The sequence below is a fragment of the Lepisma saccharinum genome, chromosome 27 (genome assembly GCF_977018435.1).
Source record: "Lepisma saccharinum chromosome 27, izLepSacc3.1, whole genome shotgun sequence".
Lineage (NCBI taxonomy): Eukaryota > Metazoa > Arthropoda > Insecta > Zygentoma > Lepismatidae > Lepisma > Lepisma saccharinum.
In genome coordinates, this window is record NC_139255.1 from 53626669 (window position 1) to 53640234 (window position 13566).

At 40.4% G+C, this 13566-nt stretch overlaps 1 protein-coding gene across 1 annotated transcript in view; it reads left to right on the plus strand.

Annotated features, from left to right (window-relative positions):
- Nucleotides 1–256: 256 nt before the first annotated feature.
- The window catches only part of LOC145980256 (uncharacterized), a 21905-nt gene continuing 8595 nt past the window's right edge, over nucleotides 257–13566 (plus strand). The window contains exon 1 of the mRNA XM_083113265.1: nucleotides 257–315. Within this exon, the coding sequence (XP_082969391.1) occupies nucleotides 257–315 (59 nt within the window). The remainder of the gene's footprint in view (nucleotides 316–13566) is intronic.

Sequence of the window (13566 nt, forward strand, 5' to 3'; positions counted from 1 at the left end):
AAATTGTATCAATTATAATACGAATTGATAAATCAAAATTTCATCAAAAGATGCCGGGAATGTGAATGCAGTTGGCCACCACTTTGAATAACTCTTATAACACAGGTTAGTACTCATTATGCAAAATAATTGTAAAGATATACACTATGTTGCCATTCGTCACCGGACACCCCTCAAAAAGTGCTTGGAATCATCATACAACCTATAAGAGGCATTGTCGGTTGAGAATACACTCATACCAGCTACAGCAGTCAATATGGACAGACTACGTGAACTGAGTGAGGCGGAAAGAGGCATGATCATTGGAGCCCACAGGTTTGGGCATTTGACCCGTGAGATTTCCAACAAATTTCAGATTCCCCGGTCGATAGTGAGTGATGTTATCGTGAAGTAGAAGCGAGAGAGGGTCATGACATGCCGACCCAGACCCAGTAAACCGAAAATATTAAGAGATCGTGACCGTCGATGCTTGAAATGTGGGGTGAAGTCAAACCGGAAGGCGTCGTTACAGATGGTGGCACAGGAGTTTCGATGGGCTTCCAGTAGTGCTGCAAGTGATCGTACTGTCCGCCGGGAGATCGTCGCACTTGGTTTTCATGGTTGCGCAGCAGTTCACAAGCTGCATATCACAGCCTGCAATGCAACCCGTCAGTTACAGTGGTGCAAGGAACGCCGCCATTGGACTCTCGAACAATGAAAATTCATCCTATGGAGTGATGAATCGCGCTACCAGATGTGGCAGTCCGATGGACATGTGTAGGTGTGGCATATGCCCGATGAACGCTGGTCCTGCTTTTGGTGGTATAGTCTTTGTTCTCTTGTTTTAGTTCGGGGAAACATGAATGCTGATGCGTACCAAAAAGTTCTTGACAATTCTGCGCTACCGACATTGTGGGAACAATTCGGTATTGGTCCATACCTGTTTCAGCACGACAATGCTCCATGTCATACGGCAGGCATTATCAACACGTGGTTTGAGGACATGGGTGTGCAAAAACTTGATTGGCCAGCCCAAAGTCCAGATATCAACCCCATTGAACACCTTTGGGGCGAGTTGGAGCGCCGCTTGAGAGCCAGCCCATGCTGCCCAAAAAACACCACTGAGCTGTTTGCCACTTTGCATGAGGAATGGGGCAACATTCCCGTCGACACGTATCTCAAATTGGTGGAAAGTCTTCCTTAAAGGGTTGCGGACGTCATTGCGGTGAAAGGTGGCCCTGCACGATACTGATGTGGTGCTGCGACCGGATTAACGTACTGGTATAGGGTGTCCGGTGACAAATGGCAACATAGTGTATGTGTAAAAATAAGCAGGAAGGTGCTAGTCACAACTGCAAGCATCTGCGCCATGCCTCTCCATCTGCTGTCACGCACTATCTCGTTCCCAAGCTAAACTGAACCCACTTTATTAGTGAGAAAGTATTCCACTCCGATAATAAGAATAAAGAATATTAAAATACCTGTTACGTAATCACAAAATACATGCTTTTTACATATTGGTGCAAAACCAATGGAAACTCCGAATTTTTCACAATGTTCAGGATAAAACTCATTATGAATGTGCGAATTACTCACACTAGCAATATAACATGTATTTTAAAAGTGGCCGCGGTGGCTCAGTCAGTAACGCGTCTGACTACCATGCTCAAGGTCCCAGGTTCGATCCCCGGCCGGTTCAAATCTGGGAACTTTTCTAACGTTGGAAGCGGTTCCGGCACCCACCCAGCATCGAATGACATGGGTACGTGGGAGAAACCCTGGGGGGTAAAGGCGGTCAGGGGCATGATGCTGATCACATCACCCCACTCACGACCGGATCAAGAAAGTGTGGGGCATTACCCCCACACCCCCTATACGCCTTCATGGCGTGGTGCTAAGCACAGGGGAGCACTTTACCTTTTTATTTTAAAAATATTCAAAAACACAAAAAATGGTACTTATGTTTTATGAGTATGTTATTTACAAAACAACGTTTCAAGAATCTACTGCTCTCTTCTTCAGGACCAAAACTTTCCATAGCCACGTCAAGATTCTGGATAATTTGACTCAGTGAAAGTGTTGTGCAGAATTTTTGTGGGCATTGCAAATGATCAAATTGTTGAAAAAGTATTTGTAAATAAAATAAAATACATCGACATTGGTATCAGCTCATCCCTATTTATAAACTCAAAACTTGAACTAAAATATGCAGCAATGCACAAAATTAATACAACTGCCATTCATGAAATCACTTTACAAGTTAGTGCCAGGGTGAAATAATTATAAGACCTAGTCTGGTACAGCCTGTTTGATAGCCGGTGGAGGCACATAGTGGTTCGGATTCCACTTTCAGCTGTAGGTCCAGTCCCGATTAGCCTTACTGTGCATAAAGTGGACTTAAAACACCAAATCAATCAATCAATGGTACAGCCTGTTACATGTCCTTGGTTTTATGGTTCAAAATTACCATTCAACTGTTTGACAGTGCTCCTGACTTCTCCAATCACATTTTCTTACCTGCATTCTTTTTCAGGTTTTTGATAATGCAACATTGTATTTTCACATTCCTTCGATTAAGGTGGTGTCTGTTCTTTCAGTCATAGGTACTTAGAGCCTCTTTCTCTTCCTTTAGATAATCTTGCTCTCTTCCCAAATGGTTCTCATTTAGCCAAAATGGTTAGTGCTCTCGCCCTTGATTCATACAGTCCTGGGTTCAATTCATGGTGGAAGCTCCCAAAATGTCGGTGTTGATCCAGCATCGTGAAGACACTTGGAGAGCTACTTGAAGAGAAGTACCAGGCTCTGGTCATCAAAGGCAGTGATGAGACTCGATGTGCTACCCTGCTTCACCCACTAAAAAAGTCACTTGGCAAGCCCTGGACTTCAAAGGACTGTTGGGACGGAGTTTAATTTAAAAATAAATATCAAATACGAGTACAACCAACTTTGTAGGTGAATGGTAGACTTTCGATCCTGCCACCAAAGTTCCCAGGTTTGAATCTCAGTCTGGGCATGGATGTTCCATGTGAGTGTCCCTACAACAATTTCATATAATCATCACTCATCTCAATCTTCACATTTTACACTAAAACAACTACATAATACCAGGGCCGGAACTGGCAATTTTCTTCAACATGATGACTGAGCAGTTGGAGAAAAAAAGATGTTAAATGTGTGTGTTCGGAAGTTTTGCTCAATGGGTCTGTCCGGCCCTGCACAATACAAGATAACAGAAAAATTATCACATTTTTTTGCTGTTAGTGTGATCTCAAACTATGTGTGTGTGAAGAAATTTCGTATCTGTTTATTTTCATACGAAGAGTATATGACATGAAAAACTATAGTAAGGACTAGCCAACCTCCGTGGCAGAGTGGTCAGTGCATTGCACTACGATGCCAAAGGTCTCTGGTTCAAAACTCGGACTGGGCATGGGTGTACTTCGTAAGTGTCCCTTCACCTATTTCATCACTCATCCTTACCTTCAAAGTGGCAGATATGCGAAGTAAAATTAACTAAAAAGGGAAACTACTTCCCTCCCCTCTTACAAAACTCCTGGTACACCACTTCCTTCAACACTAAGTGAGAATCCAAAACGAGGTGCAATCCCCCCTCCCCACACACACAAAAAAAAAGGTAAAGGTAAAGTGCTCCCCTGTGCTTAGCACTACACCATGAAGGCGTATAGGGGCTGTGGGGGTAACACCCCACACTTTCTTGATCCGGTCATGAGTGGGGGTGATGTGATCAGCATCACGCCCCTGACTGCCTCTACCCCCCAGGGTTTCCCCCAGGTACTTATGTCATTCGACCCTGGGTGGGCACCCGGGCCGCTTCCAACGTTAGAAAGGTTCCAGGTTTGAACCGGCCGGGGATCGAACCCGGGACCTTTAGCATGGTAGTCAGATGTGTTACCGACTGATCCACCGTGGCCACCTCCCCACACATACACTAGAAAAAATTATGAAAAGCATATCCCCAAGCCCCAATTAAAAGTCTTTTCACCTGAGGGAACTTTCAGACCTAAATGATACAAGTCACTTTGAAACAAACCATAAGAAATACACTATATAGCCAAAAGTCACTGGACACCCAAATGAACGTAGCGGTAGTGTCATGGTCTGGAACTGTTTTCCCTGGTTTGAGCTTGGTCCATTAGTTTTGGTCAATGGCAACATGCACCAGGCACGTAGCCAGGGGGAGGGCTGAACTGCCAATAAGTCGGTGGCAATTTTCTTCAGCATGATGGCTGAAGCCCCCAAAATCCTACAAATATCTAATTTAAATAGTGTATAGTGGCAATTAATTTTACTTCTTTAGCAGGATTAATCATCTTGTATAACAAGTTGTAATGTACTGAAAAATTCATCTTCAGGACTTTCCATCCCCCACTTTTTCACCTTTAGATAGCAGTTGCTGATGAGGGATGAGCCCCCTCCCCCCGAAATAAATTTCTGGCTATGGACTTGACATGAACAGTGGTGTCTATGAGGACATTATAGACAACAGCATGCTGCCCACACTGTGGGAACAGTTTGGAATGGGCCCTTTTCTCTATCAGCACGATAATGCCCCTGTCCATAAAACAGGGTTCATTGCATCATGGTTTGGGGACAATCAAATGGATGTGCTTAGCTGGTCTGCTCAAAGCCCCAACTAGAACACCATAGAACAATAGAACATCTTTGGGATGAACTGGAGCGTCAGTTGCATGTCGGACCCACTCGATCGAAAACTACCCATGAACTATTCAAGAGGCTACAGGACTCATGGGAAAAAATTCAACCAACAATATACCAGAACTTAGTCGAAAGCCTGCCCCGAAGAGTAAATGCTGTAATAATAGCGAAGGGGGTCCGATATCTTATTAGTTACCTGTCTGATGTCTTTGGAAGAACAGCACTGGGTGTCCAGTGACTTTTGGCTAAACAGTGTAAGTGTAGGCACGACAAGCTGCAGCTGTTGCTTTGATTAAACCATTATTAATATATACATTTTTTTCAGACTGATTGGGGCCCTTGTTACTTTGGTGACACTCATGTCGCTTTTCGCTTCACTTCAGTCTGGAAGGCAAATTGAAAGTGCTAGCTTTTAAATATCCTTTCACTGCCTTCAAATATAGTTTCCACGACCGAGCCCATAAACTTAAGGCAATAAATCATATCTTGCTAACAGGTTAAGGGATCATGTCAAAACGCTTTTAAAAGGTTAGGTCTCCATTTTTTGTCCCTTGCCGTTGTTGTAATGGCTGTTATATGACCCCTTTCTCACGGCATAACACCAATAAAACTCCTTCAAGTATTATTAAAACAGAACTTTATGGCTGCGAGCCAAATGTGAGGACGTTTAAGAGCAGAGTAAAGCCGTTTCCGGATCTGGTATTCCGACCATAAAAGCTTCATTTATCGATGTTATTGTCTTTTTTCTTTCTCGATGTTATTGCGTCATTTCGGAGTTCTGTCGAATTTTCTATTCCCAGCCAGTTACCAATTTTAATGCACTTCTTTTTTAAAATGTTCATAAATACGATCTTTAAGGTTAGTACCATATCTAGGAATTTCGTGAGACGTGGTATTATGATTTTTTTTAGTAGTAGTACTATCTTGAACCACCTTTCATTCATGCATCCTAAGTTGTTCTAATTTTGATAGGGGCTTTACAGCCCCATATCCCCCCTCTAAGTACGCCATTGATTAAGATCTATAGCGATTCAGTAATGTCATAGCTCTTTGCTCTAAAGAGTAAAATAAAGTAAAATATTTAAATCATATTTTTAAATCTGTATGGTATTTTAAGGAAGCCGCTAATATCCATAATAACACAAATCCTTTTGTTCAAAGGTTAAATTATAGGACCTCTGGAACCTTCTTCGTCAGTGAATTTACACACCACATACATAATGTTAAAAAATGGACGCCAAAATCGGATACAAAAGGTGAAGCTTTTTACATTAGGTAACGCGTGTGACTAACGTAAACAAGAATAAGTACAAAATAGTACTGGTCTGGCAACATTGGGTAACGCGAATTTGAAGTGTGCTCGTTTTACATATGTCATTTTACGGCGTGGAATAGTACTTTTTTCAGACACACTTCAGTTAATTGCCTTGTGTCATTTCATGTATTGCAGTTACTTTGTGTTACTTGACTTATCTGCTTAGGTTAGAATAACTACGAAGTTAATAACAGTTAATGAAATTCAGTGGCGTCGCGTGGAGTAAATCCTTGGGTGTTCACAGCCAGCTTAAAATCAGAGAAAATGTACACCCCCTCCTCCAGACCGAGAGGGCTACAAACACACAGAGAAATCAATTATTGATCACCATCGCAGAGAAGAAAACAATGAACCTAAGGGACATTGGATAATCGAACGTACAAACGACGAAATTGCAGCTAAGAATGGAAGCTAAGATTTATTTGTCTTTTCCTTCGAGTGTCTTTGCCAAATGTCAAAGAAAAGCAACGTAAAAGTACGACTATAACTTCGCGTGTTTATTGAGGATACACCGCCCCTTGGCGGAGTGGTTAGCGCATCGCGCTACAACGCCAGGCGTAACGGGTTCGAATCCCGGCCTGGGCAAGGATGTTTATGAGTGTCCATTCATCAATTTCATCATATCACTCATCCCCATCTTCGAAAATTAGCCAAAAGTGGCACAAAAAGCGAAGAAAAATAAAGTAAATCAATCAATCAATCGAGGATAGGAATCTGGGACCTTGTATTAGTAGCGCATTGTGTGGACACACTGCCATAGTGCTTAGCGAAAATACATTTACAAAATACAGGCCAATTTTAATTTATTGCGAAACCCCATGAAAAGACTCCCTCAAACACATGTAAAAAAAATACCAAGTTAAACAATGCAAAAATTATTTTGCAAGTTATTGAAATTCCTTGCTTTCCTCCTCGCCGAACCCCGTGGCAGACTGGTTAGCACAGCGTCCTACAACGCTAAGGGTCCAGGGTTCGAATCTCAGCCAGGGCATGGATGTGCTTTGTCAATGTCCCTTCATCAGTTTCATCATGTCATCACTCATCTCCATTTTAGCGATTAGCCAAAAGTGGCAGAAAAGCGAAGTAAAATAAACCAAACCAATAAACAATTACTTTTCTCTTTATTTTAGTTTTGGAAATTCCTTTTCTTCCTCCTAAGAATTAACCCCCGCTCTCATTTTTGCTAATCATGATACCGTCGAATATGTGATTTTTTCTTTTAATAGCTATTTGTAATTTCACAGCAACTTCCATATATTTCATTCGTAAGTCTCTGGAAATGCTCAAATTTCATGATGAGAATTGCAACTCGCGATTCTTAAAAATTATTGTTTTAAAGCTTATCTGTAGAAGTTTATAACAATTATATATTTTTTTTACAAAATATGTAACTGGCTCTGTATGTAAAACATACTCGTTTTACATGTGTACCAAGATAAATATTATTTTCTGCTAACAGTGTCTTAGTCTTCTTGCGTTTTGACTCAGCTATATTATCTAAAGGTTTAAGCAACACATTTTAACTATCGATGTAAGTGTAAATCTGCTCATTTCTGAGATAGTGTTTTAGAACTTAAAACCTTCGCCATGCAAGGTTTTTGGTTGCGCGACAACTATTTGCAATGGAGTTGTTGAGGAGGTTTGTGGCCTTAATTTTTGGTGAAATCATTTCACTGAAATGTATTGGAAAATAAAGATATTAGGCTAAAACATCGAAGATCTTAGGAATTACTATAACAATGCAAACAGTGCTTGCATTATATCTCAACTACTACTTACTTTTCCCCAATACATAAGCTAAACGAAAGAAAAAATAAAATACCTCGTCCCTCCACCGCTATCGGCATTCACCAAACAGTTGCTCCCATCTGTTGACAGTGTTCTTTTGAAAAGCGCACGTGCTCCAATTTCCAGTTTCCACCCCCTTGGTTTCTCTCGGCTCCTTCGGTAGAGCTTCAACACAGGAAGAATACAACAGAGGAAGCTCACAGCGCCATGTTTCGCTGCCTAACCTGGTGATCTTTTCTTGTCAACAGTTTTGGGAAATTGGGAAATTTGAAGCATTGTGAAGACTTTATGAACGAAAAAAGCTGCTTTGCAAAATAAGTATATTGAAATGTAGTGTTGTATTGTGCAGAAAAGGAAAGAAATTGAAAATTTTCCGTTTTGGGTTGGGGGTTCGTGTGCTCCGTGAACACCCTTCAGGCGACGCCTCTGATGAAATTGATAAGAAAACACCCTAGGCCAAACGCCAGACCCTCTGGAATTTTGCTAAGAAGAACAATTTTGTTGTACGTACCAAAGTGAACCATCTGTACAGTGGGATCCATGAGTATTAACGTGCAAATTGCCCATTACTATTTTCATTGATTTTTCTCTGACATCCTGTGTGTTTTTAAGCGATGGATTTTTATGTATGCTGGTGCAGAAGTTGTCAACAGCTTGTTTTGAATTTTCTTTTAATTCTTGAAGCTCTTATTGGGTCAAATAAAGTACACGAACATGGTGATGGAAAATTTGCACTGTAATACTCCTAGATCCCACTGTACATTTATCCACAGACAAATCAAGTTCGAAAATATGCTAGATATACCAAAGAGCCTTTTTGTTCTGATATTTTTACAGAAATGGTTTTTTTAAAAATTTAAAGCCTGTTTCACAACTTCGTTTAGGGTATACGTTTAACAATACAAACTCGTGGAAAATTTGAAGACACCGCTGTTACCTTATTCGTAATAATTTGTTCCACTAGGGGCGTAGTTTCACTATAGTTTGAAATTTATAAGCGACAAGTGGATGATATGGTACGTAAATTCGTGCAAAGTACTCATATATAAAATGTGATCTCTTTGAATCTTTGAATCTGTATGCCTTATTGTATAAGCATAAATTTTGATGCAGGGTATATTCCTCGTATTTACCTATCATTTCATACCTCGCCAACCAGGGGCGCCAACTTTTCAAAACAATTGGGTGGGCTCCAGTGGCGGCTGGCCAAGTGCAACAAGTGCAGATGTTTTCACCTAATTTTCAAATTAATATTGACATTTTTCATTTGCTTGTTAAATTAAACTATTTCCCAGCACAACGCACACGATAATACTCAAATAATACGCCGCTCGGCGCTACGCACGAGAAGAGTTCGTCGCAACCCAAGAGCAAACACCGCCAGGTTGCGGAAAACTTAGCCGGTTGTCATGGGAACGGTGACGTCACCTAGCGTTGGCCTTGAACGGGTGTCGCCTTCTAGGTGCAGCAGTTCTCTCGTCGGAGAAAACATTGCATCCAGTGGTTGTGGCAAAATCTTTGCGTTCTCGCGAGATCTTGTTCCGCGTGTGTGTTTCGCGTTTCCTATCGTGTGTTGTGTTCATGTGTTGAGCTGTGGTTTCTACAATGAACCCAGTAAATGACTTAGTGTGTAATTTGTTGCAGACACCATTTTCCAGATGGACGGATGAAGACAAAGAAGGCGTTTTAAATTGGGGGGCACTGGCACTTACTATTTGTTTTTCATTGCCTATAAACATACTTCTTCACCTGTTATTTTAGGCACGAGCCGCTGCTGGTGGGCTCAAACATTTGAGTTATAAGTTCACAAAAAATCTAATAAATCCTCCCTTGTTAACACTAGATGATGGTATTCTTTGCGGCACTGGAAGGTTTCATGTGAACTGAATTTTCTTAAAGAATGTTTCCAGATGGAAAAGCCTGAATAAAATTAAACAAGTATCCCCTCTGATGAAAAACTTAATAGTTGTTAAAATTAGCTTCCTTTCATACTTTACGTAACACCGCTTTTTATTTCCATCGCAAGAATCCACAGATGTTTGCCCTGCTTTTAATTTTGAGATGTTCTACCACTAGCAATCTCTTTCCCCCCTTCACTTGATAATATAAAATCACAATCCCACGATTCAAGATGAACTGGATGAGTCAGTAAATAGCTGATTTCCGAATCGAATTTAGATGTACAGTATTGGAACACTACGGTAGTATGTCCACCCGCGGTCACTTGATTACAAATGTACATTATTTATAACAATGGGATAAATTTATAAAAATAACCAGTTATACAATTAATCTTGTCAATAATGTTACATTGTTGAAACCTAACAACTCAACCGTGAACTAAGCAAATTGTTTACTAAAGATCTAACAAACCTCAATTATGAATCCAAAATGTTATCAGGTAATTCAAAGTCTTCTTCTTTTCTTCAAAGTTTCTTGATCTCTTCTATTGGATTAAATTTCAAAGGTGGCGTCTTACCCCACTTGTGAATAAAATAACTCCATAGTGAGTCTACCTATATTGTCAATCTCGTTATTTAATTTCTTCCAGTGTGCTTCTGCAATCAACGAAGTTTCCCACACACTTAAATTTAATCCCCTTTTTGTATAATATATAATGTTCACATGAGTACATTTTCAAAGGTTCGTTGTAGGTACAGTCACCGGCAATAAAAAATGGGACATTTGGATCGTGAAATGCTCGGTTCCCTGCAACGCGTTATGTGTGTTGCCTAACTGTAGAGGAGACCGGGGTTCGTTGTGACAAAATGAGGATTTTTTTTATTTTGCTTAACATTTTCTTTATTTTCAATTTTTTTCGTCTTAAATGCAAGTGCATTTAGCTATTACCACGATTTTTTAATGTTTGTTCAAGTTACAACATAAGGACAGTATTTGCAAAAAGGAAGGAGAAGTGTTTTGTCACAACATGCCGCGGTGTGGGCGAGTTGTGACATTTCGGGGGAAAATTGTGGCAGTATCTAGCACTTCTGAATTACATAGTATAGACAAATTGTGTAATATCACTATGCAGTAAAAATAATTTCAATGGTTAGATGCATCATTAATTACACCGTTAGGATGGAAAAAGTTGCCTCGCCATCTGATTTTCTAATTATTTATCAAGTGTTATCTCTAACACCATGTCAGGAAAATTATGGTGTAGGTCTAGTTTAATATATCAGGTGGTTATAATTAAAGTGACGGTGTTCAGAGTGGTACAGCACGGGCTGTAATGAGAGTAGCAGTCTGAAACTTCGTAGATATGCTAATGAAGCAATGCGCTCGCGAATTATGCCAAAAAAAATAGTTCCAATTCTCGCCACCAGGGTAAAAAATGGCGCTGTAAGCAGTCAAAACTTGGTATAGTTACAGGAAAAACACTATAAATCGCAGAAAACAATACTCTTTGTAATAAAATATCGCTACAATTTCACTATTCGAATTACATGAACATTACTAAAGGAAAAAGCAACAAGCGTCACCAACAACAACCAGGGAGCTCACACAATGGTTAGGCAATTTCACCGACTTTGACGTCAGAGTTATGGAAAATTCCACATTTTGACTGCTTACAGCGCCGTTTTTTACCCTGGTGGCGAGAATTGGAACTATTTTTTTGGCATAATTCGCGAGCGCATTGCTTCATTAGCATATCTACGAAGTTTCAGACTGCTACTCTCATTACAGCCCGTGCTATACCACTCTGAACACCGTCACTTTAATTATAACCACCTGGTACAAATGTAATAATCGTTAACAACATAATAATAGAATGAAATAATGAATTGTTTAAATTCAAGATGCATCGTCATCCGAGTCACAATTTTGACGGATATAAACAGGTTTTCCCTCAGAACAAGCATCACGAACCCACTGTTTACACTCAAGGCACTGGCTCCACTTCTCTCGAGACTTAGAATTGGAAAATGGTTCCGTACGCAAGTCAAAAACAATCATCATCATTATCTGAACTTTGCTCATTTTAAGTACCTTTCCCCGTTTCACACAAATATCTGTAATTTGACAGCTGTCACAACCTACCCTTACTTTTGTCACAACTTTCCCCGTATGTACTTTTTCAATTCCAACCCTTGTCACAACCCACCCCTTACTTTTGTCACAACTAGCCCCATATGTACCTTTTCACTTCTAACCCTCCAATCTCAAGTTTACATTTACTTGAATCAAAACCTCTCACATACTGATTATAAATAATATAATTCTCAGGATAGCTATACAGGGTGAGCATAAAGTCTTTACCTGATTACAAACTTTTATTGCTAAAGAACTATGCTAGATCCAGATATGCGGTTTGTTGGAAATGGTAGCTTAACTCATAATGTTTTGTTATCAGTACACTTCGACATGTGCTCCCTTTGTTGCCCTTAGAACGTCTAGGCGATACTCAATTTCTCTCCATGTCTTTGCCAACATCTCTTCCGTCACCGTCTCTATAGCATCCCGTATTCATGTCTGAAGAGTTTGGATATCAGGAACTGGTAACTAAACACTGTGTCCTTAACGTAACCCCATAAAAAAAAGTCAAGAGAGGTTATGTCCGGGGAACGCGGTGTCCATGATATGGGACCGTCTCTACCGATCCATCTGTCTGGAAAGGTGTCATGCAAGAACTGGCGAACAGTTAACTCCCAGTGTGGCGGTGCACCATCTTGTTGAAATACTACCCATGGTTGAAATTCCTGTAACTGAGGCGCAACGCAAAGTATCAATATGTTCAGGTAATCTGTTGACGTAATGGTAGGCTCAATGAAAAAGAACGGTCCAATAATTTTGTTGTGCATTAAGCCACACCAAACATTCACTTTCGGGCTGTCCCTTATGTGCTGTAACACGACATGTGGGTTCTCCGACCCCCATATCCGGACATAATGTCTGTTTACTTTCCCGGATATGTAAAACGTCACTTCATCTGAAAATTACGCTACCTGAAACACAAGAGAAGAAGAAATCAGACAAGAGACTAAGACTCAGACAAATCAAAGAAATGAAAAAAAAAACCTTGATGTATTGCACTAGTTATTGCCATGGGTTTTATTTTCCTATGTACCGTGGAAGTTGAGATATAAATATTCATAATCAGAGAAAGACTTTATGCTCACCCTGTATTACTGCTTTTTGAGGCTATATTCAAAACTGTAGAGAATATATAATATTTACCACAGAAATTAGGTAAAAAGCCCACAAAAAAGCACACAACTGGCAAACAATGGGTAAGAAATGAGCGTGTCAATGAGCCATCACTGTCAACAACAAACGAATATAACTAATAGTTTCCACGGATCAGTGCTTGTCACAACCAGCCCCGTCACAACCAGCCCCGTCACAACCAACCCCGGTCTGCTCTACGGCAATAAATGGATTTTAATAGCAACCTTTCAACGCCCCCGCCGTAGAGTTAGGCAACACACATAACGCCTTGCAGGGAAGCGAGTATTTCAGGATCTCGATGTCCCATTTTTATTGTTGGTGAGTGTACAATTCACCTCCACCAGGAAACGAACTTAAGGACCCTTTGATTATAAGGTGACAGCATCACTAGATTTTTGTTGTTTATACAAAGAATGATTACAGAAAAGGGATAAGCTCGAGAATTACTTTTCCGAGACGATATTTGAACTAGAATTCTCTCGGGTAGGGGCTAGGCGTGCCCAAGGGGGTTGGTTGGTGGGGGTTATAACCCCTCTCCCCTTTTGGTCCAGTATTTAAAAAAAAACGCAAAGGAAGGAAAATATGGCCAAATGAGGACTGACTACTTAAAAATGTACACATAACCCCTCCCTTTC